The 20,865-nt window shown below is 42.8% G+C and overlaps 1 protein-coding gene across 2 annotated transcripts in view; it reads right to left on the bottom strand.

The window, feature by feature from the left end:
- The window catches only part of rfx1b (regulatory factor X, 1b (influences HLA class II expression)), a 28,513-nt gene extending 10,368 nt beyond the window's left edge, over positions 1 to 18,145 (bottom strand). Inside the window, exons 1-12 of one of the 2 annotated variants that reach the window (XM_046838327.1) lie at positions 17,976 to 18,145; positions 12,252 to 12,617; positions 8,664 to 8,758; positions 8,504 to 8,572; positions 6,162 to 6,238; positions 5,732 to 6,074; positions 5,397 to 5,578; positions 4,385 to 4,504; positions 3,273 to 3,400; positions 3,032 to 3,150; positions 2,645 to 2,748; positions 2,413 to 2,564 (exon numbers count right to left, since the gene is read on the bottom strand). In XM_046838327.1, coding sequence (XP_046694283.1) covers positions 2,413 to 2,564; positions 2,645 to 2,748; positions 3,032 to 3,150; positions 3,273 to 3,400; positions 4,385 to 4,504; positions 5,397 to 5,578; positions 5,732 to 6,074; positions 6,162 to 6,238; positions 8,504 to 8,572; positions 8,664 to 8,758; positions 12,252 to 12,582 — 1,720 coding nt within the window. In that variant the 5' untranslated portion in view covers positions 12,583 to 12,617; positions 17,976 to 18,145. Of the gene's footprint in view, positions 1 to 2,412; positions 2,565 to 2,644; positions 2,749 to 3,031; positions 3,151 to 3,272; positions 3,401 to 4,384; positions 4,505 to 5,396; positions 5,579 to 5,731; positions 6,075 to 6,161; positions 6,239 to 8,503; positions 8,576 to 8,663; positions 8,759 to 12,251; positions 12,618 to 17,975 lie in introns of both variants that reach the window. The other variant, XM_046838326.1, reaches the window with a different exon arrangement.
- Positions 18,146 to 20,865: the final 2,720 nt, after the last annotated feature.

Consider the following 20,865-nt stretch of genomic DNA (forward strand, 5'->3'; position numbering starts at 1 on the left):
TGTGAAAGTGTGTAGTAGTAGTGTGTAGTAGTGTGTGGAAGTGTGTAGTAGATTGTAGTAGAGTGTGGAAGTGTGTAGTAGATTGTAGTAGTGTGTGTGGAAGTGTGTAGTGGATTGTAGTAGTGTAGTAGATTGTAGTAGTGTGTGGAAGTGTGTAGTATAGAGTTGTGTTACTCACTGTGTATAGGTGTGTGTAGAGTTGTGTTACTCACTGGGTATAGGTGTGTAGAGTTGTGTTACTCAATGGGTATAGGTGTGTAGAGTTGTGTTACTCACTGGGTATAGGTGTGTAGAGTTGTGTTACTCAGTGGGTATAGGTGTGTAGAGTTGTGTTACTCAGTGGGTATAGGTGTGTGTAGAGTTGTGTTACTCACTGGGTATCGGTGTGTGTAGAGTTGTGTTACTCACTGGGTATCAGTGTGTGTATAGTTGTGTTACTCACTGGGTATGGTGTGTGTAGAGTTGTGTTACTCACTGGGTATAGGTGTGTGAGTTGTGTTACTCACTGGGTATAGGTGTGTGTGAGTTGTGTTACTCACTGGGTATAGGTGTGTAGAGTTGTGTTACTCAGTGGGTAAAGGTGTGTAGGGTTGTGTTACTCACTGGGTATAGGTGTGTAGAGTTGTGTTACTCACTGGGTATAGGTGTGTGTAGAGTTGTGTTACTCACTGGGTATAGGTGTGTAGAGTTGTGTTACTCACTGGGTATAGGTGTGTGTAGAGTTGTGTTACTCACTGGGTATAGGTGTGTGTAGGTTGTGTTACTCACTGGGTATAGGTGTGTAGAGTTGTGTTACTCACTGGGTATAGGTGTGTGTAGAATTGTGTTACTCACTGGGTATAGGTGTGTGTAGAGTTGTGTTACTCACTGGGTATAGGTGTGTGTAGAGTTGTGTTACTCACTGGGTATAGGTGTGTGTAGAGTTGTGTTACTCACTGGGTATAGGTGTGTGTAGTTGTGTTACTCACTGGGTATAGGTGTGTGTGGGGTTGTGTTACTCACTGGGTATAGGTGTGTGTAGAATTGTGTTACTCACTGGGTATAGGTGTGTGTGAGTTGTGTTACTCACTGGGTATAGGTGTGTGTAGGGTTGTGTTACTCACTGGGTATGGGTGTGTAGAGTTGTGTTACTCACTGGGTAGGTGTGTGTAGAGTTGTGTTACTCACTGGGTATAGGTGTGTGAGTTGTGTTACTCACTGGGTATAGGTGTGTGAAGAGTTGTGTTACTCACTGGGTATAGGTGTGTAGAGTTGTGTTACTCAGTGGGTATAGGTGTGTAGAGTTGTGTTACTCAGTGGGTATAGGTGTGTGTAGAGTTGTGTTACTCACTGGGTATCGGTGTGTAGAGTTGTGTTACTCAGTGGGTATAGGTGTAGAGTTGTGTTACTCAGTGGGTATAGGTGTGTGTAGAGTTGTGTTACTCACTGGGTATCGGTGTGTAGAGTTGTGTTACTCAGTGGGTATAGGTGTGTAGAGTTGTGTTACTCAGTGGGTAAGGTGTGTAGGGTTGTGTTACTCACTGGGTATAGGTGTGTAGAGTTGTGTTACTCACTGGGTATAGGTGTGTAGATTTGTGTTACTCACTGGGTATAGGTGTGTGTAGAGTTGTGTTACTCACTGGGTATAGGTGTGTAGAGTTGTGTTACTCACTGGGTATAGGTGTGTGTAGAGTTGTGTTACTCACTGGGTATAGGTGTGTGTAGAGTTGTGTTACTCACTGGGTATAGGTGTGTAGAGTTGTGTTACTCAGTGGGTATAGGTGTGTGTAGAGTTGTGTTACTCACTGGGTATCGGTGTGTGGTGTGTGTAGAGTTGTGTTACTCACTGGGTATCGGTGTGTGTAGAGTTGTGTTACTCACTGGGTATAGGTGTGTGTAGAGTTGTGTTACTCAGTGGGTATAGGTGTGTAGAGTTGTGTTACTCAGTGGGTAAAGGTGTGTTGAGTTGTGTTACTCACTGGGTATAGGTGTGTTGAGTTGTGTTACTCAGTGGGTATAGGTGTGTAGGGTTGTGTTACTCACTGGGTATAGGTGTGTAGGGTTGTGTTACTCACTGGGTATAGGTGTGTAGAGTTGTGTTACTCACTGGGTATAGGTGTGTAGAGTTGTGTTACTCAGTGGGTATAGGTGTGTAGAGTTGTGTTACTCAGTGGGTAAAGGTGTGTAGGGTTGTGTTACTCACTGGGTATAGGTGTGTAGAGTTGTGTTACTCACTGGGTATAGGTGTGTAGATTTGTGTTACTCACTGGGTATAGGTGTGTGTAGAGTTGTGTTACTCACTGGGTATAGGTGTGTAGAGTTGTGTTACTCACTGGGTATAGGTGTGTGTAGAGTTGTGTTACTCACTGGGTATAGGTGTGTGTAGAGTTGTGTTACTCACTGGGTATAGGTGTGTAGAGTTGTGTTACTCACTGGGTATAGGTGTGAGAACATCGGGGATGAGGATCTCCACAAGGGTCTGGTAGAGTGTGTTGTCACAGTTGCGACTCCACTGTAGAACCGGCTCGTACTGGCACAACACGATCAGACATGCTTTTGGCAGTCGCTTCTCAGATTCGCTATGACTGTATCAAGCAGAACGGAAAGTTCAATGTGTGTGTGCGTGTGTGTGTGTGTGTGTGTGTGTGTGACAGACAACACTCACAGGTCGAGTGCTTCGTTGGTCTGCCCCTTGCTAAATCTCCAGAAGCTTTTCCACAAAGTCTCAACCAGAGGAAACTGCAGGTTCACCATCACATCCACTATTGCCTACAACACACACACACACACACACACACACACACACACACACACACACACACACACACACACACACACACACACATTAACTACAGTTCATTCTGGTGGCAGTTGCCTTAGTAACCACATCCTTCCAAAGCTCCGCATTTTACAGGGAGCATTTTAACCAAAAATACACCATTCAGGATGCCTGGGTTTCATCACAGATTTTTCCTTTTTTTAATTTTTAAATAACAACTAAACATTCTACTAAATTTAAGGAACTGAGGACCAGGAACTCGATGTGTTTTACCTCACAGTGTTCCCGGTAGAGCTGCTGAAATGCTTGAATATGTTCAGGAAGAATCCCCTCTGGCAGGGTCTTTTCCTGGAGATCAACCTCTGGGAACTCGGGCAGAGAGCGAGACGCATCTGAGAAAGTGAGAGAGACAGGAGAAGGATTATACAAAAAGATGAATAATTAGGTCAGCGAAATGTCCTCACACGGATAGTAAGACGTGTGTGTGTGTGTGTGTGTGTGTGTGTGTTTTTACCCAAAAACTGTTGATATTGCTGGATCTGGGAGCTGATATCAAACAGCCCCACCCCCTGGCCCGCTCCCTGCCCCGCCCCTAAGGCCATCCCATTGGTCATTCCCTCAACCTTCTGCACCGGTCTTATCCTATAAAGGAAAGAAGAGATATCGATTTCTAGAAGATTCTAATTGTTCGACTTGTGAATTATTGTGAAAAACGCAAATGATTCTGTGCCCGTGTTACAAATCCGGGATTTGTCCGGTTAAAGCAGCACCAATATTTTGAAGGCAAATAGTAACCTGGGCACATTATTAGGGTGGTGTATCGGCAAGAATTTGGCGATACGATATGCATCAGGATACAGGTTTGCGATAAGATATGTGGCGATACTGTAAACGAGACGATACTTTGGGATTTTATTATTTTAGGAATTGGATATCATTTTAGGAAGTCTGTCATTATGAACACACCACCATATGCAAAAAAAAAAAGAAAAAAATAACAAGCTTTTATTGAACCAGAACACAATAGGATCTGCATTTGCATTAATCTAAAATCACACGGTTAACCCTAATTCCTTAAACCTACCGATGCCATGAAACTCCTCAGGGGCACCAAGTGTTTCGCAATACATGAACACAATACGTATCATTGTATCTGGTGATTATTTTTATGATTGTTTTTTGAACATAGTCGTTAAAGACACCAAATATGACCCTTATTATAACCCTGATAGTTTTTACAGCAGCGCCCCCAGGAAACAGGTGGCTGTTAAAGCTAGAATTAGTGGCGTCCTCCTGCTTGTACTTCCTGTCACTGTTTAAGTTCAGAGATAAGAAGCCTGCTCTCTATCTAGCGGTCAGAATATAAACTCAAAACGAAAACTGCCACGAATCTTGTTTGAATCATTTTTAAAAATAGCGATATTGGGTTTTTTCTCTCCCTAGAAAATGACCAAACAAATTTTGTAATAAGTGTATCGATATTTTCTTACACCTCTACATGTTATACCTGTGCATCATTATTCAGTTTCCTGTTCTAGGTTTTGCCTTACGATTCCTGAATGTACCTCTGAGAAATGTGTGTTTTGTCTTTCTCATTCTCTATCTCTCTCACACAAACACACACACCTGTTTTTATGTGAGAAGGGCTGCTGTCTCATGGCCAGGTGCTGCTGGTCTTCCATGAGCCGGTGCAGGGGGGAGCTGCTTTTGATCCGAAGGCCGTAGTAGTGGTACTTCGAGTTTCCTCTGAAAGAACACACACACAAACACAAACATGCGCATACTCATTATTGGCTTTTAAGTAGAGGACTGTTTATACAAGTTGTATGTATGGACTCACTTAAACCGAATTGATTTGCTGTGTGTAACATGTCCAAGCAGAAATGGTGGCAAAGATGATCATTTAAATGCTATTTGTCCTAAATGCATTTTGACCGTTAGGAAACTTAAGTTTGCATTTTCATTGTAACTCTTCTTCTTCTTTCAGCTTCTCCCATTAGGGGGCGCCACAGCGGATCATCAGTCTCCACACCCCCATGTCCTCTACATCTGCCTCTTTCACACCAACTACCTGCATGTTCTCCCTCACCATATCCATAAAACTCCTCCTTAGTCTTCCTCTTTTTCTCCTTCCTGGCGGCTTCATCCTCAGAATCCTCCTACTGATATACCCCATGTCCCTCCTCAGAGTGTATTTCAAATTGCATTCTGAGTCAAAAAGGGAGCAAAATGGTGATTCTTTTTGTCTTCTTTTAATGCATTTAATGCATTGACACTTTGATGTTTGAGAGAATGTAGTTAAGTCGATTTGGAATTGAAAACGCATTCAGAGCTGACCACACCCACGCTCCGTTTCACAGCTTCTCCGAAAAGCTTATGCGTGTTAATGTCAAATGTACATTGGTATTTTGAATATTGCTTTGCCATTTTGCATATTAGATTTGAAATTAAATTTTGCTACTTCTATGATTTCATATAATATATGCTGTTCAGTGAGTTTTGGAAGTTTTTGTTTATTTGTACTGGTCCTTTTCACACCACCACAATTCCTACTGTAGCTCACGTCCCTCGGGGGAATCATATATTTACTTTATGTCTCTGTGTGTGTTTGAACGTCAGGCGTACGCCGTGTGTGTACCTGGTGCCGAGTCGGCGGGTGCGCAGTCCGATGAACATGGATCGGATGAGTTTACCGAAGGAGGCGGCGTTGACGGGCTCCAGCTTGGCCTCTTGACAATGCAGCAGGTAGTGATAGTAGAGTGTGCAGCGTGGCAGACTCACACCCTCTGCCTTCTCGTAGTTATCCAACAGCCATTGCACCTTCAAGCACACACACAAGTTTTGCCATTTTCAGAATCACGAACACAACTGGAATTTATGCTTTACCTTCACCTATCCTTCATCTGAAGACCAAAAGGAATCATTTGTACTCCACACACTGTAGTACAGGTGTAACACTCGGTGTGTACTCACAGTAGCAGGCGAGGCACGGATGTTGTGCGTGTAATTCTGTCCTCCGCTTCCCATCACGTAGCTTCCCGGAACCACGTAACCCGCTGCTGCTCCTGGGCCGGCCACGCTCCCAGCTCCGCCCCCAACCACCACACCAGCTCCAGCCGCGCCCCCACTTGCGCCTGAAGACGATGCTCCAGATGCCACCGTAACCCCAGTGCCACCCCCTGAGAATCCTGTAGACACGGAAGTCGTCGGGGTCGTAACCTGCGACCCCGTCGTGGGCGGATCTTCGTAGTACGACCCGGAGGGTGTGGCCTGTCCGTAGAGGGTGGACTCAGGGAAGGAGTATGTACTGGAACGGCTGAGATGGAGCACAAAAAAGAAAACAGATCATCAGGTGTCTGATTGGTGAATTGAAGAAAGAAAGAAAAAAAAAAGTGGGTCTTACATGGGTGTGGTGTTGTAGTTCGAGTCTCCGTCCACAAACTGAACCTGGCTGGAGTAGACATGGCCTATCTGAGAGATCTACACACACACACAATACATCTTGTTAAGGGGGGTCTAATACTATTTTATTTATTGTAAAATATTTACACAGTTGATTCTCATTAGAGGTCCAATAGTTGATTGCTGGAACTATTGGCAAGAATTCATACAGATAGTTTTTCCGGGTTGCGTCTGTGGCTGGAGCAGCTGAAAAGGTCCGCTGTCGTTATACAGTATGAGAGTGGCCTCTAGAGGTGAATTACTGATGCCACGTGCTGTTTGTTTTGACACGCTAGACTGCACGCTGTACCTCGTTCATGTTAGTTCATTGCGTAATTTAATTTGATCTGTTAACTAGAGCTCTTTAAAATAAACTTCATTTAAAAATGCTTTGGTAAAATGTTGAAATTAGCAAACAATAAATCTAAAGCATTTATTAACGAAATTTTGAACTTTAAAGCATTACCGTCAGTGATGCACCGACCACGATATTTCATGGCATATTCCAATACCGATTTTTTCAAGCAAACTGGCCGATCCTGATATCAAAAAGAAGCATTTAAACTTTGTTCATTTCCTTTCTCATCCAACATGTTCACCGTCTACGCTCGCGCAACTTCAGGGCCCGTATTTGTGCGCCATAGACAGGCAGCTCTGCATTTCCAGTGCTGTGCATTTGCCCGTATCCTGAATCACTTCAGAACTTTCTTCCAATATCTCGTCATGCAAAGCCGACAGTGAGCTTGTTTTGCGTAGACTTTAAAATGTCTGATCAAGTTTGTTGTGCCGAATGTCTTCGCTGTTGTTCCTCCGCATTTAACTTGTCCTTTGCAGACATTGCAGATTGCAATAATACTCCCACACAAATGTCATGTACACAAAAAAGACAAAAAAAACGTCTAGTTCCCATTTATGGGTCGACCATATTCGGTGGATCGGTGCACTTAAATCTAAAGAGTCGTGCTTAAAATTGCATCTTTAAATGTCTTTAAAGGCCAGAGCATTGAAATTATATATATTTTTATAAAAAAACAAAAATTACGAGAATAAAGTCGCAGCACTACGAGAAAAGTCGAAATTTACTTCCTCTTGAGAAACAACATATCCTCTCTGAATAGCACTAGAAGTAAGACAGAGTACATGTGTGTGAATGAGAGGGAGGGCAGTGGAGTGGTGCGGTTGCAGGGAAAAGAGGTGGAGAAGGTGGAGGAGTTCAGGTATCTGGGGTCAACAGTGCAACGCAATAGAGAGTGTGTTAGAAAAGTGAAGAAAAGAGTGCAGGCAGGGTGGAGTGGGTGGAGAAGAGTGACAGGAGTGATTTGTGATAGAAGAGTATCTGTGAGAGTGAAAGGGAAAGTTTATAGGACTGTGGGGAGACCTGAGATGTTGTATGGTTTAGAGACAGTGGCGTTGAGTAAAAGACAGGAGGTGGAGCTGGAGGTAGCAGAGCTGAAGATGTTGAGGTTTTCGTTGGGAGTGACGAGGATGGACAAGGTTAGAAATGAGTTTATTAGAGGGACAGCGCATGTAGGACGTTTTGGAGACAAGGTGGGGGAGGTGAGATTGAGATGGTTTGGACATGTGCAGAGGAGGAACATGGGGTATATCAGTAGGAGAATGCTGAGGATGGAGCTACCAGGACGGAGGAAAAGAGGAAGACCAAGGAAGAGGTTTATGGATGTGGTGAGGGAAGACATGCAGGTAGTTGGGTTGAAAAAGGCAGATGTAGAGGACAGGAGCGTCTGGAGACGAATGATCTGCTGTAGCGACCCCTCGCCAAAAGCAGAAGAAGTTACTGCAGGTCTTCACATCTCCCTTATTCTTAAAAACCGGTACGAGCACACTCCTTCTCCATTCTTCAGGTATCCTCTCACCATCCAAAATCCTTTTAAATATCATTAAGGGGCAAAATTCCTTGTATGGGCATTTATCTTGGAAGATCGAGAGAGAGTCATCTGCAGGACTCCCTCGAGAAGAACATCGCCAAAGAAGTGTGTTTTTGGATGTGAGGGAAAGAAGATCCTTGTTCTTACCATATATCTTTCTTTGGTCAATCTGGTAAAACTAAAGGCTCTTTGGAGATACAAAGGATGCAATACTATTTTATAGGAACTCAAGATAAACATGTTTGGTCCGTGTTAAATCCTCTTTAGATTTTCTGTATTGCTGCATTGTAAGTTACAAGCTTGGTGTCGTCTGAGTCATCGCTCAGCGGGGAGTTCGGAAAAATGGCGCGGATCACAAAACGAGGTACAATTACGCGTATTTCATTGTTAAAAACCCCCCATAAAACAACGACCTGACCTCAGGAGTAATGTGAAGGTTCCCGACTCCGTGCTGGCCGCTCTTGGCTGTGGTCTGCACTACTGACCTCTGCTGGTTGGAAACAGGAAGGACATGTTTAGAGCTCAATTGATTTTAATGATAAAGATGCGCCGAGAACGAAGCGAGACGTACGCATTACCTGTGCGGTCTGCACCACGTGTGTCGGCACACCTGTCTGGACGGTGGCAGGAGGACTGGAGTCTGACACCGAATCGTTCGAATGGATAGATCCTTCTACAGAGAGGCAGAAAGAAATTTATATTATTTTTATATTATTTGATCACAGCAATTAGTAATTGATTTTACCAGAAAACACACAACGTCCTGCAAGAACTCAAGGAGTGAAGCAACACTGATGAACTTTACACACACACACACACACACACACACACACACACACACACACACACACACACACACACAGGGAGGTGAAATTCTACCTGCAGCCAAATTTTTGACAAGAAGTAAGATTTGCTGTTGTAAGGTAATCTACAATTTGCCTGCCAACAAAGCCTTGTGTGTGCGTGTGTGTGTGTGTGTGTATGTGTGTGTGTGGCCAAGACACAGGTAAGATGTCTGATGCAAACACACATTCCTCTCACTTTCCTGTCTTTTTTATAAAAACAAGGTTTCGTTCCAACAACTCAGAAAAATTTAAAGGGTGCCCAAAAGTATTGGGACACCCGACTTTTCCACCCACGTGTGCTTCTTCCCCAAACTGTAACCACAAACTTGTATCAGATTTTGGATGCAGGCGCATGAAACTTTCCCTTTACTTGAACTACAAAACCCAAATCTGCTCCAGGGTGCACAAAGAAGATCTGAAGATGAAGATCTGCTTTACATGGGTTAAACGTGGTGGAAGATCTCCTCACCTCACCTTCATGAGCACCCTACTAACTAACACCCTTGTGTCTGAAAAAAATCCGGCACAAATCTCCTCAAAATCAAGTGGAACATCTTCTCAGAGGAGTGGAGCTTCTTGCACGAGCAAATTGAGTCTATCTATCATCTATCTATGCACACTTTTATTTCTTCCTGTCTACAGAGTTCTGCTCTACAGAACAAATGAAGTTCAAAATGCACTTCTGGTTACTCACGGTACGCCACATCGTAGCCATACATGCAGCTGCTGTAGAACATGACTTGGGAAAAAACGGGAAAACTGAGCGAACACCAGGAAAGCGGGCGAGCATCCCTGGTCTCTTTCTCCTCTTATACGGTGCGGGACGAGGCCAGCCTTGAGCCGCTAATCTCCACAGACGGCAGGACGCTCTCATGTTCTAGTAAACACGCTGCTCGGATTGAGCGAGGCGGAGATGGACGGAGAGATAGAACGGGACTGGGAGTGCGGGACCGAGAGGTGAGGTGCACGGACAGAAATAACGAGAGAGAACGGAAAATTACAAAATTGGGAGGGCGCTGTTTCCACTTTGCTGGCTACGAGATGAGAAAAATCGCTTTTACCTCAAAGTAAAATTGCTTCCAAGAGCCACTATGGTGTATTTCTAGACAAGTGAGTCGAGCTGAGAGCGAGAACTGGTGCACCATTCATCACTAAAGTATATACACTCGGGTTTACACTTACATGAGTTTCTGCAGCTTATACACTTTTTCAAGACATTTAAGACCTGTATCACATCAAAAACACACAAATGCGTTACCTGGACCTCGGAAAATTAAGACCTGTTTAAAACGACCTGAAACTGTAAATTTAAGAATTTTAAACGCCTAAAATTTTGATTTTTAAAGAATTTTTTTTTTTTTACTTTCCCATAGAAACCCTCTGTTATAAGGAAACACTTTATGACAAAAACTAATTATTAATAAACTCAAAAAAACACAACAAAAAAAATATCCTTTATTAAAATAAAAGATTAATTTGTCTGCGCTTATTTAAATTTGCTGCCAAAAGTATAAAATACTTTTCTACCCATGTGCACTCACAAAGCAGGACACAGTTTGTACAGGACGTCTTTGGACGCAGCATTACCACTGCTTGAACTTGGAGACCCAAAACCTGTTCCAGCACGACAATGCCCCTGTGCACAAAACCAGATCCATCAAGATCTGCTTTACATGTGCTGGAAGATGCTATCGAGCTCCAACCCTATTGAACACCTTTGGGATAAATCTTTAACCTTCACACATAAATCAGTACCTGACTTTACTATCACCCTTGTGGCTGAATGAGATCTCACACAAATCTCGACAAACATCTAGTGAACCATCTTCCCAAAAGAGTGGAGCTCATTAGAAGAGCAAATTGAAGTGCTTCCTGCCTTTTGGATGAATTTTACATGCTGACGGCACCCCAGGCCTCCTCACCTCACCTCCATCAGTGACCGACTGAATCACCTCAAATACACTCAATAATCTAGTGGAACATCTTCTCAGGATGTTCCACAGTGTCCATATACTGAAATACTGGTATTATAACAGAGGTCTGGTCCATGTGTTTTGTTTGTTTTTTTTTTTCTTCCAGGAAATGTGTAACAGGATGAAGAGAATTTTTTTTTCCATTTCACTCTGCTGCCAAGGGACGAGACCTGATTTCCTGATTGGATTCCTTTTGGTTGAAGTTTTTCAGCATTGGGTGTAAATACATCATCACGTTTGAGAGAAACATCGGCATTTCTGACAAGTCTTTCACGGCTCCTGACCTGTTAGCTGACCGGCTCGGTTTCCCCTCGCTCGTTAGGCTTGGAGTTTTCCTGTTGCTTAGCAACAGTGTTGTCATGAACCACCGCGTTTTGTTTCTTAAACGCTGTCAGATTATACTTCATAGGACCCTAATTCCTATTACATTCCAGATTTTTATGTACCTCTCAGCGTTCGTCACGTGTCGAGGAGATTTTAAAAGTGGATTATTATGGGATACGATGCGTGGCATGACGGGGTAACGTGAGTTGCGGGACACTTTTTCCTGATTGTGGCAGTCACAATTAACCCTATAGAATTGCAATACATTTTTTAACACACACACACACACACACACACACACACACACACACACACACACACACACACACACACAAATGCTGAAGCTACAATCCGGTCATGTTGCTGGAGGAAGCTCAGAACTGTGCAGTGTGTGTACAGGAAACTCTGCCGTATGTGTGTGTGTGTGTGTGTGTGTGAACATATGAAGTGGTATGAAAAGGTTTCGAGACTAGTTTTGTAACACGCCAACAGATCGCAGAATAACCACGCGAGTTCCCACTTCTGCAATATCACCAGCGTGGAGATCCAGCGCAAATCTGCACAAGATGCGTGACGTGCTTCGAGAAAAGAAAACTTCCAGGACACATTCCAGAAGTGGCAGGAACGTTGGTCTGGGTTTCTACACATTTTTCATTTGTAAAAGATTATTAGGACCATTTTTAACATCTGAAACAACGATTTTAAGTTTTTATAAGATGCGTTACGTTACAATCTCTAATGCGTGTCAGAAGCTCTAATGTTTTCACAAGACAGGGGGCGCTGTAGTGTCACCGTTCCCCCCCCCCACCGAAGTTGCAAAAAACACTAATCTATACCTGGAAATCATTCAAATCAAATTTCATACTTTTCCAAAATGTGTAGGAACCCTGGCTGGGGGCGCTGTTTTGCTGTACAAGGGGGCTGTTTTGAAGGTGATGGTGTGTAAACGTAGATAAACAAAGTACGTTCATGTAAATCTTGACACCTCGTATGTTAGATACCACTCGACACCACTGCTTCTCACCTGAAACAGTCACCACTATGTACTGTGGCGTGTTTTGCCCGTTGCTGGACCTGGAGGCGGAGCTCTGAATCTCGGATACGGTGTACTCCGTCGTCGCCGCCGTAACCTGAGTGGGCGTGGCCAGAACGGCCTTCTTGAGGATCGCAGGAGGCGTGGTCTGCGTTATTCTTGACGAAAGGGAAGGGGAGGAGCCGGACGAGGTCTGGATGTCAGAGAGGAACACGGGCGTGATGGTGGGACTGGTTTTCAGCTGGCCGCTTTTGGATGCGGTCACGCTGCCCCCTCGAGGCTGGGAGGGCTGGAGCTCCTCGGTGTAGCCTGGAGTCGCCATGGGAAGCGCCGGCGGAACCCGGAGTCGCTGGGAAACTGAGTAAAAGAGAACAGGAGACAAAAGCATTCGTTATAATCAATAATAATAATAAAAAAAACGTTTATAATAAATGAATAAATTGCCTTATTTAGACGTGGTTGGATAAATTGTATGGAAATTGCAATTCCAAACAAAGGAAAGAGAATAAAGTCTGATGAGTCCTAGAGAAAAAAAAGGAGAGAAAATTAAAGAAAGTGCAGAAGAACAAGACATCTGGCTCTTTTGTGTCTCAGACAAAATAAAGGAAAAGGAAGTTACTTCCTGTTTGAAGGCCACCGTATTACCGCTAGTGCAAACTGTGTGTGTGTGTGTGTGTGTGTGTGTGTGCGTAAGAGGAAATAAGAGAGAAACTGACAACACTGATATAATACCAGTGTTCTGTTTTATTGTGTGGGTTTTTTTGTTGGCTTGGAGAACATGGCCTGCACTTGATTAGTCACACTTTAGCAGCTGATTTAAGATCCAAATATTTTTATTGCGCTTCATTTTTATTTACGTGACCACAAACATCAAGCAAGTAAGACCGACGTGTCAATACAAGCCATGGATAAAAGTTTGTGGACACCCAACCTTAAGATTGTGATTCGTGCTTCCTTCTGAACTTCCCATTTCAAGCTATAATAATGAGCTCCACTCTTCTGAGAAGATGTTCCACTAGATTTTGTGGAGATTTGTGTGAGATCTCATGTCATGATGTCAGAGCTCTATAGCAGGAGATCTTTCACTTCAACCCATGGGAATCATATTTACCTAGAGCTGAAGATGATGGAACAGGTTTGAGTCTCCTGGTTCAAGTGAAGGAAAAATGGTCATGCTACCTTATCCAGAGATCATTGGGTGTAGAATCACATATAAAAGACAGGTGTCCCAATACTTTTGTTCATATATTATACAAATGTTAACCCTGGGGATTAAAAATACAAAAACAAAAAGGCGCCACTTTGCATTTGGACAATAATTTATTCAATTAGCATTTGTCAGATGTCCTTCATACAGCTGAGCAGATATGGAGTTAAGGGCCTTGCTCAGGGGCCCCAAACTGACATTTTTGTATGGCTGGGATTTGAACTCATCACCTTCGGATCCAAAGACACTCAAATACACAACCCCAAAACTCCACACACTCCACCAGCCAGTATGCAAGAAGATTTTCTAAAGGAATCTTGTCCATGTTCTACAAAAGACTGCAGGCGAATACTTTTGTACTTAAGCAGTCTTGTGTTGATTTGTGTAGTTTGTATAGTTATATTTAGTCCTGTGTTGATTTGTGTAGTTTGTATAGTTATATGTAGTCTTGTGTTGATTTGTGTAGTTTGTATAGTGTTATGTAGTCCTGTGTCGATTTGTGTAGTTTGTATAGTGTTATGTAGTCCTGTGTCGATTTGTGTAGTTTGTATAGTGTTATGTAGTCCTGTGTCGATTTGTGTAGTTTGTATAGTGTTATGTAGTCCTGTGTCGATTTGTGTAGTTTGTATAGTGTTATGTAGTCCTGTGTCAATTTGTTTAGTTCTGTATAGTCTAGTGTAGGTCTTGTGTAGGTCTGTGTTGATTGTGTAGTCTATTGTAGGTCTTGTGTAGTCCTGTGTTGATTGTGTAGTCTAGTGTAGGTCTTGTTTAGTTCTGTGTTGATTGTATAGTGTAGTGTAGGTGTTCTGTAGGTCTCAGTTGATTGTGTAGGTCTTGTGTAGGTCTGTGTTGATTGTGTAGGTCTTGTGTAGGTCTTGTGTAGGTCTGTGTTGATTGTGTAGGTCTTGTGTAGGTCTTGTGTTGATTGTGTAGGTCTTGTGTAGGTCTTGTGTATGTCTGTGCTGATTGTGTAGGTCTTGTGTAGGTCTGTGTTGATTGTGTAGGTCTTGTGTAGGTCTGTGTTGATTGTGTAGGTCGTGTGTAGGTCGTGTGTAGGTCTGTGTTGATTGTGTAGGTCTGTGTTGATTGTGTAGGTCTTGTGTAGGTCTTGTGTATGTCTGTGTTGATTGTGTAGGTCTTGTGTTGATTGTGTAGGTCTTGTGTAGGTCTGTGTTGATTGTGTAGGTCGTGTGTAGGTCTTGTGTAGGTCTGTGTTCATGGTGTAGGTCTTGTGTAGGTCTGTGTTGATTGTGTAGGTCGTGTGTAGGTCTTGTGTAGGTCTGTGTTCATGGTGTAGGTCTTGTGTAGGTCTGTGTTGATTGTGTAGGTCGTGTAGGTCTTGTGTAGGTCTGTGTTAATTATATAGGTCTTGTGTAGATGTTGTGTAGTTCTGTGTTGATTGTATAGTCTAGTGTAGGTGTTGTGTAGGTCTGTGTTGATTGTGTAGGTCTGTGTTGATTATGTAGGTCTTGTGTAGGTGTTGTGTAGTTCTGTGTTGATTGTATAGTCTAGTATAGGTGTTGTGTAGGTCTGTGTTGATTGTGTAGGTCTGTGTTGATTATGTAGGTCTTGTGTAGGTGTTGTGTAGTTCTGTGTTGATTGTATAGTCTAGTATAGGTGTTGTGTAGGTCTGTGTAGGTCTGTGTAGGTCTTGTGTAGGTCTGTGTAGGTCTGTGTAGGTCTTGTGTAGGTCTTGTGTAGGTCTGTGTAGGTCTTGTGTAGGTCTGTGTAGGTCTTGTGTAGGTCTTGTGTAGGTCTGTAGGTCTGTGTAGGTCTGTGTAGGTCTGTGTAGGTCTGTGTAGGTCTTGTGTAGGTCTGTGTAGGTCTTGTGTAGGTCTTGTAGGTCTGTGTAGGTCTGTGTAGGTCTGTGTAGGTCTGTGTAGGTCTGTGTAGGTCTGTGTAGGTCTTGTGTAGGTCTGTGTAGGTCTGTGTAGGTCTTGTGTAGGTCTTGTGTAGGTCTGTGTAGGTCTTGTGTAGGTCTGTGTAGGTCTGTGTAGGTCTGTGTAGGTCTGTGTAGGTTACTGAAGTGATCATTTTAACAGAGCACTTTTACTTTTATTAGAGTAAAACTTTATTTCTCTACTTTAACACAACTACATGGTTTGTGTACTTCACCCACACTGTGAACTTGCCGGTGGTAACAGTTACTCCACTTCATCACACTGATTATTGTTTTAAGACGTCACGCTCCTGAGTGCAGCCGAATCCATGACACACTTCCACCTCACCTTCTAAATACTCAATGATCTAGTGGTGTTAAACCCAACAATGTGCTGTTATCTCATAACAATGGTCTGGTCTTTAATTGGTGGTCATATAACTGAGACAGCTGCCACCGGTCTTCTTTGGTCTTAGAGGAAAACTTTTTTTTTTGAAAAGCAAACACTAATGGTGTCCTACAAAACACACACAAGTGCACAAATGCAAAAAAATGCCCAAGTCTTCTGAATAAGAAGGACATATGATAGAAGACATATGTTCAGAGGTTGCAGAACAGGTTTCACGGTGCGCCCCCACTTTTTAAAATCGCCTGCAAATACACATCATTCACTTGCCTGGTCTTGTGGTGGAATCCTAGTGACTGAACGCGTCAAAACGCGCGCACTACATTTACATTCAAGGCATTTGACAGACGCCCATATCCAGAACGACTTACAATTATCTTATTTATATAACCAAGGGGTTAGGGGCCTTGCTTAAGGGCCCAACAGTGGCAACTTAGTGGTGCTGGGATTTGATCTCACAACCTTTCGACCAGAAGTTTAGACCACTGAGCTACCGTTCTCCGTCACTACAAACACTCATTTTTATTTATTATTTGAACTAAAATATATTTCTGAAAACGCTATTCAGGGACTTAAAAGTAACCTTGTTAGTTGTCTTACTAAATACATAAACATCATAGTTTAAGGCCAATCACGTTCAAGATTAGATTATTAGATTAGATTATTTTTTTGACTATAGTTAAATAAAGAAAAACCCAGTTTCAACACCGATAGTATAAAATGTAAGAGTAATTCTAGGCTTCTTTGTTTTTAGTAGTTTCATGAGACTGGGATTTTGTGACAGAGAAGGATGGGGTGTGTATACATTGTTGCTGGCTTAATTATTTATTTGTTGATCAGTCTAAAACTAAAACTAAATACTCATAACTTATTTTACAGAATGTATGAACGTGATTGGCTAGTGTCGCTGTGATTGGCTAGAGTCACCTGTCATTGGCTAGAGTCACCTGTGATTGGCTGGAGTTAAGTGTGATTGGTTAGAATCACCTGTGATTGGCTAGAATCACCTGTGATCGGCTAGAATCACCTGTGATCGGCTAGAGTTGAGTGTGATTGGCTAGAATCACCTGTGATCGGCTAGAGTTGAGTGTGATTAGCTACCATTCCCGTGATTGCCTGGAGTCGCTTCGTGAAAGCTAATTATAGTTGCTCGTGATTAGCTAATGTTACTTGTGATTTGATAGTGTCACAATGATTAGCTTCAGTCACTTATAATTGGCTAGTGTCCTTGTGGTTATCTTGAGTCACAGTGATTGGCTAAAGTTGTTGTGATTGTATAGTGTAGTTTTTGGTGCCCTGTGATTGACTAGTGACACTTGCAAATGGCTAGTGTCTCCTGTGATTGGTTTAAGTCTCTTGTGATTGGCTAGAGTTTCTGTGACTGACTAGGGTCGCCTGTGATTGGCTAGAGTCGCTTGTGATTAATCATAGTAATATAGTAAAAATAAAAAACTAGAGGAAGTCCAGTAACATTCAAAAGAGTAAAATATTACACTTTGAAATCAGTTAATTATCTGTTAAACGCCTGCAGTATATATACACTGTTTATACAGAATGTACTTTAATATACTTCATGCTCCTGTTTATGGTGAGAACTTTCTGATTGGCTGGAACACACGTCAATCATGCTCCGTTTCACTTTGCGGCCACGCCCCCTCGACTAAGTACCCCGCCCACCAACCCCACTGCTTAGTGTTCTGACGACTTTTACAGTCGAGTGGAAAAAACTTTTCTTCTTTTTCTACCGACTTTTTTTAATGTTTAGTTTTTTTTTTCACACTTATACAATCCGTAAAAGATTGACAAGAGGCGAGTGTGAAGTGCAGTAAAGTAGTAATAACAGTAATAGAGTAAGTGACACGGGGTCGGTCGCCATTTAGCCCGAGCTCACTCTTCCCCTTTAAGCGCTCGAGCCAGGGTTTTAATTAAAGGGCTCGTTTTTTTTTTTTTAAGCCGGCAAAAAAAAGCAGCCAACAAGTAAAAAAAAAGTCCAAGAGTCTCGTGTTACCGCACCCGCCATTTTGTGTCACTATATCGCGGATCTGAAATTCTCATAACGACCGTCAGCCTTCAGAAACCAGCTGCGGGAATCCGGTTCTACCTCCTCCGCCTGGCGTCCGCTTTCAACGCGCTCAACAAAATCACACACACACACACACACACACGCACACACTTTATAACAAAAAAACCCCACACAGGACTCAAAACCATATTCATATTCACCTTCTATTCCCTGCTGCTGCTTTTGTTGAGTTTTTAAAAATAAAAAAAATCCTTAATAGTTTAGATTGTTGTTGTTGTTGTTGTTGTTGATTCCCGTTGCTTGGCTCTTGTCGCCAGGACTACCGTGTCTATGGCGCCTCGTCCTCACCGGGGCAACTGTTGCTACCCACCCGTCCAAATCCCGCCCTCACCTTACCTGTGATTGGTGCGGTGTTCCAAAGGCGCTCGGGCTTTGCCTTGTTTCATTGGCTGAGGTTCTCTCCGTCCTTCTCAGAGCTGTGATTTCATTCGCTGAGAAGCCTGTCAATCATCTAAGGGTTGGAGGGGGTGGTTGTGACGTCATAGAAACGCCCCTTTTGTTTTGTTTTTCTTGCGCTTGCTCCTGTCAACCAAAACTCATCCCCCATGATTGATGTCATAATGGAATATTATAATAGAGCAAAAACTATAATAAAAAATAAAAAAAATGTTGATAAATGAATGATTGGTGATTGGAGCAAACTTCAGTGGGCATGTAGGTGAAGGGAATGATGGGTATGTATGGCCTCAAGGGGAGGAATGTGGAAGGGCAGATGTTGGTAGAGATGCTGCAACAGGTTAAGAGAGATGTGGCTAAAGCAAAGGAGAAGTCATATGAGGAGCTGTATGAGAAGTTGGACACTAAGGAAGGAGAAAAGGATTTATACCGATTAGCCAGGCAGAGGGACCGAGCTGGGAAGGATGTGCTTAGAAGTTAGAGCAATAAAGGATGGACATGAAAATGTGTTGACTAGTGAGTAGAGTGTGTTGAGAAGATGGAGGGAGTATTTTGAGCAGCTGATGAATGAGAGAGGGAGAAGGTTGGATGATGTTGAAATGTTGAAGCTGGATGTGGATAGGATTAGTAAGGAGGAAGTGAGAGCAGTGACTAAGAGGAAGAGTGGAAAGTCGGTTAGACCAGATGACATACCTGTAAAAGCATGGAGATGTTTAGGAGAGATGGCAGTGGAGATTAACCAGGTTATTCAACATGGTTTTGGAAGATGCCTGAGGAATGGAGAAGGAGTGTGCTGGTACCGATCTTTAAGCATAAGGGAGATGTGCAGACCTGCAATAACTACAGGGGAATTAAGTTGATCAGTCACACCAGGAAGTTATGGGAAAGAGTAGTGGAAGCCAGGCTGAGAGAAGAGGTGACCATCTGTGAGCAGCAGTTTGGTTTTATGCAGAGGAAGAGCACCACAGACGCCTTATTTGCTTTGAGAATGTTAATAGAGAAGTATAGAGAAAGTCAGAAGGAGTTGCATTGTGTATTTGTGTATTTAGAGAGAGGAGTTGTGGTATTGTACGAGGAAGTCAGGTGTGTCAGAGAAGTATGTGAGGGTGGTGCAGGACATGTATGAGGACAGTGTGACAGCAGTGAAGTGTGCAGTAGGAATGACAGACTGGCTAAAGGTGGAGGTTGGACTGCAACAAGGATCGGCTCTGAGCCCTTTCCTGTTTGCAGTGGTGATGGACAGGTTGACCGACGAGGTAGACAGACAGCGCATGTAGGACGTTTTGGAGACAAGGTGAGGGAGGTGAGATGAGATTTGGACATGTGCAGAGGAGGGACATGGGGTATATCAGTAGGAGAATGCTGAGGATGGAGCCACCAGGAAGGAGGAAAAGAGGAAGACCAAGGAGGAGGTTCATAGATGTTGTAAGGGGAAGACATTGTGGCAACCCCAACAGGAGCAGGCAAAAAAGAAAACAAACAAATAAATAATTCTATACATGAATAATCTGAGCTCCACTGTGCTTGTAATCGGCTCTTTGAATCTCATTCATCAACATGAACGAATATGTTTTTGAGTAACTGTAGTTATTTTGATCAGAAATCAAATAAATTGTTACATTTTCAATTAGCAGATCCCCAAACACGTCTACATACACAAACCTTGACTATAGTTCCAGTAATTTATGTATGCATATAGAAGTGGAACGAGTAATAAACCATTCTACTCAAGTAAAAGTTACTCCTATTTTAATTAAATTTGACTAAAGTACAAGTAAAGCTATCAGCCTAAAAATCTAGACGAGTAAAAGTTAAAAGTCGCTCATTTAAAATTGACGTGAGGATGGGTCGGGATTCTTGTGTAGTTCAAAAAGGACAAATGGATATAAATCTCAAAATAGTTGATTTTAATTGAAGGTACACATTTACAAATTAAAGTGCAATAACTAAATAAATAAAAAAGAAACCACTACAGTCCATGACTTGAGTCTAATGTGAGTTACACACTTTCACTGCAAAAAGAAACAAAAAAAATCTCCTGACAGAGAAAAAATGTAGACAGTGATCCGACGCCTTGAACAACTTTCGATTCGCTGGCATTTTGCTTTCAGCTGCATTCTGTCTAAACACGACTCAATTAGTGACGTGCATAAATGTAATTTGTTACTTTCCACCTCTGTGTAAATGTATATATAACTTCATGGCATATATGAGAGTCACGTGACAAAAGAACGAACGACTCTGAGTAGAAGAGTCGAGAGATGAACTACTCAGTTCTGTTTGCTGTACATGACCTACGGAGATTTCGCGATGTTTTGCTCATGCGTGTCCAATAGAAAATGAACGAATCACTCGTTAAAATGATTCGTTCCTCTGAGTCACATTAAAGACTTGTTCGAAATGAACAAATCGTTCATGAACGAGCCGTCACTACACTACGCAGCGCTCGTGATAAATTTCCGTTTTTAATTAAAACCCATCCAAAATGCATTGTGCTGTAAATCAGTAAGATAGCGCTGAGAAAATAATCTTGGGTCCGCACACTGTATCTCCTAACAAACTGAATTTCATGCGCCGGCGGCTCGGGCGAGATCGCTGATAGGCACTGAAGGGCCTCTGATTAGCAAAGCGGCG

Source organism: Silurus meridionalis, chromosome 24 (assembly GCF_014805685.1).
Source record: "Silurus meridionalis isolate SWU-2019-XX chromosome 24, ASM1480568v1, whole genome shotgun sequence".
Taxonomy (NCBI): domain Eukaryota; kingdom Metazoa; phylum Chordata; class Actinopteri; order Siluriformes; family Siluridae; genus Silurus; species Silurus meridionalis.